At 34.9% G+C, this 3,516-nt stretch overlaps 2 protein-coding genes across 2 annotated transcripts in view; both read left to right on the top strand.

The window, feature by feature from the left end:
• The window catches only part of LOC110299435 (vomeronasal type-1 receptor 4-like), a gene marked incomplete at its 3' end in the record, with an annotated part of 1,431 nt that extends 947 nt beyond the window's left edge, over window positions 1-484 (top strand). The window contains exon 2 of the mRNA XM_021169120.1: window positions 458-484. Within this exon, the coding sequence (XP_021024779.1) occupies window positions 458-484 (27 nt within the window). The remainder of the gene's footprint in view (window positions 1-457) is intronic.
• A 1,849-nt stretch (window positions 485-2,333) lies between these two features.
• Window positions 2,334-3,302, top strand: LOC110299447 (vomeronasal type-1 receptor 4-like). Its single transcript, XM_021169136.1, has one exon. The coding sequence runs from the start codon at window positions 2,343-2,345 to the stop codon at window positions 3,300-3,302; it is 960 nt and encodes a 319-aa protein (XP_021024795.1). The 5' UTR covers window positions 2,334-2,342.
• The last annotated feature ends 214 nt before the right edge of the window (window positions 3,303-3,516 follow it).

Here is a 3,516-nt window from a genome sequence, read left to right as displayed (position 1 = left end):
TTAGGCCGTCATCATATGCTGAGACATCATATGTGTAGCTTCCTCAACATTTCTAATAGAAGCAGTATAGCAGCAGATATTTGTCCCTCTGACTATTAGAATCTTTCTGTGTCCTCTACCACAATGTTCCCTAAGCTATGAGTGCAGTAGTTGTATTGTGGGTGGTGCAACTGGTGGTACAAAATGGGAACAATATTCTAGATTGTGAAAAGTTTTTGTTTCTTTGATTGTTTTCTGCATTTAGATTAGTTGTGTTTTTGTCAGGGTCTCCTTGTTTTGCAATGAGAGCTTTCTATCTTTAGAAATTAGATGAAGGATTGCAACAATAGAAGAAAATATTCTTCCTCCAGGAAGAGCCTCCTAATTTGGTTATCCATTGCTAAATGGTCAACACTGAAACCATACACATGAATACATGCAAGTAACATTTTACAAACTGAGTAGATTTTATATATCTATAAATATAAATCCAAACATATACATATATATTTGTAACAGCAATTAAAGAAAAGAAGCCAGAGGCCAACAATTTGTGAGAATAGGTGTGTGCCTTCTTGGAGGCACTGGAGAGAAGGAAGGTACAACTGTATTTTAATTTCAAAAATTAAACAGGTTGAAGTACACCTTATAAAAATACCTCCGGTCACAAATTACCTTGTAATTATTCAATATGTTTCTCAGAAAATTTAATATTGAATAGAATATCAGGGAAAAAATGAATGTGATTACTGCTGTGTAGAGCTATGTTTACTCCACCTCAGAAGATGTGGCCTATTTTAAAATGTTTACAGTGACATTCACAGCCATTGCAAGGGCCTGAGATTCTGAGTTTAATAACAAGGATGTCCATGTTTGATATTTTCAACTTTATTTCCTTGATTTATATTTATATTATGAGAGTTTCCTTTTGTTACACTGCATTGATGGCCTACCTGATGCATTGAATTCTTTTTTACCATATTCATTCTCAGCTTCTGATTTGTGCATGATTATTGCAGAAAATGTTTCAGTAGAGTCACTGAACATTTCAGCAGTAGTTATTAGTTATTATTCATCAGATATTATCATTATCCTTGCCATTCCTACTGGCATATTTTGCCTATTTTTATTCTTTTGTGCATTAGTGAGATTTGATCACACCAGATATTGCCATTTCTCTAACAGTCCTAACCACATTGTGTATATATTTATGTATGCCTATGTGGTATGACTTTTTATAAGAGCTAGCTATTAACTTACTATGACATAAGTTTTTGTTCATGTCTAAGACTCTTGTGGAATAAAGACTTGAAAACCACTGAGCCTCAACAAAGTACTTATTCATAGTTTGTATTTAACAGACTTGAGGACTGTCTAAAGAGAAACATTTCTCATATAGCAGCCTGGAGGTCATTTTACATGGAGTTTTTTAAAGGTAAAAATTCAGAAAATCTATATCCTGGTTAGCAGTTGGAATCCGGAAGCAAAGAGATCAAGCATTATAACATAATTCAGAACCATGCAATTTGTGGGGCACTTGGACTCCCATCATATTGAATAGGGTAATATATGTTCCAATGGAACTTTTTGTGGGAGGTTGTAGAAAAGGCAGGGTCAATTACAGGTTAAACCAAAGATGACTCCAACAAATAAAAGATATAGGGACAGTTGCCCTGTCAAGAGACTATAGACATATTTTGAGTGGTTTTATGTATTTCTCATTACTCATCTTTGGGTTTTAGATGAGACATGCATTAGGAATTGTCTTATTAGAGAAAACCGACCATACTCTAGAGAATATATGCATAAAACACATTGGAATTAATATTTTAATTACTTTTTTCTTCTTCTTTGGGTAATCATTTCATTGGGGAAAATCTGGAAAGATGTGGAATTGAATGAGATCAGGTTAAGTTCTGTGAATCTCCCAAATAATCAATAAAAAAACGTTTTGTTTCATTTTCATAGTTGTTATTGAAGCTGATTTCTTTTACAACATGAATACCAAATATCAGTGTATTTTGAAAGTTTTACTTTACATTTGTTTACATTGCATGTCAGTTTTACTTGTTTCTCATGAACCAACATCACATTATCCTGAATGCTGCATTTTCAAGGAATCTTGATGGATGTCTTCTCATAAATATGCACATTATGAGTTATTGGGAAATCCCACAAAAACACACACGGAAAATGACTACTCCTGTCAAAATTTTGTGGATGAGGCATTTTACGTGGTTTATATTGATCCTGTATTCTTGAAGTTCCAGGATATTTTTTGTTTCAGCCTCTCTAAAGCTCCATGGTTAATGGCATCTTCTTTCACCCCCCAGCTATAATCAGTTGGTATTCTAAAGGAAATTATGATGAAGCACAGAATAGACTTCTGGAATCTGACTACCAGAATCATTTTATTATCACAAACTACTGTTGGAATTCTGGTAAATTTCTCTCTTATGTTCTACTATCTAGTCCTTTACTACAGAAAATGCAGATTAAAACCTACAGATTTCATTCTATTGCACCTACTGGCAGCCAATTCCTTGTTCATTATTTCTTCAGGAGTGCCTCACATAATAGCACTTTGGGGACTGAAACAGTTCTTGAATGGTATTGTATGTGAGCTCCTATTCTATATTCAAGGATTTGGGAGAAGTGTGTCTATTTGGACCACTTGCCTCTTGAGTGTTTTTCAGGCCATGACCATCAGCCCCAGAAAATCCTGTTGGAAGGATCATAAAGTCAAAGCTTTAACGCACAGCGGCTGTTCCATTTCCCTCATGTGGGTCTTGCACATGCTAATACATTTTATTATCTTTGTGTACCCATTTATAAAAAAGGATAGTAAAAATGTGACAAAACTACAAGATTTTGGATACTGCTCAATAGTAAAGAAACAAAATATCACTGAATTTCTCTATGCAGCATTGGTGATGTTCCCTGAATTCTTCTTTTCTGTGCTCATTGCCTGGTCCAGTGGCTCCATGGTAGTCATTCTACTCAAACACAAGCAAAGGGTTCAACACATCCATAGAACACATGTCTCTAGAAGAAACTCCCCTGAATCCAGAGCCACCGAGAACATTCTGGCTCTGGTGTCCACATTTCTGGCCTTTTATACTCTGTCTTCCATTTTAAGAGGGTGCATTGCTCTTTTGTACAATTACAATTGGTGGTTGATGAACATAAATCATGTTACTTCTCTGTGTTTTCCGTCTTTTGGACCATGTGTTTTTATGAGAAGTTACTCCCTCATGTCTAGATTCAATTTGGTCCATTTAAGAAAAACAAACCTATCTCCTAACTTAGTTATAAATATGTAAAATGTAAGTGTTATATATTATGCAATTGTATACTCACTTATTACCCTGAGAAATCAATAAAGAAATTTAAGGTGGTAGCACCTTGTCCAAAATCAAAATTAGTAGGAGAGTTTTGTCTGCTGGTCGAATCAGCAGCCTACATGAGCTGATCATACTATTTTTGTTTTTTTTTATACAGGGTTTCTCTGTATAGCCCTGGCTGTCCTGGAACTCA

Source organism: Mus caroli, chromosome 7 (genome assembly GCF_900094665.2).
Source record: "Mus caroli chromosome 7, CAROLI_EIJ_v1.1, whole genome shotgun sequence".
Taxonomy (NCBI): domain Eukaryota; kingdom Metazoa; phylum Chordata; class Mammalia; order Rodentia; family Muridae; genus Mus; species Mus caroli.
Note: the sequence above shows the minus strand (reverse complement) of the source record. Positions and strands in the feature narration are given on the sequence as shown.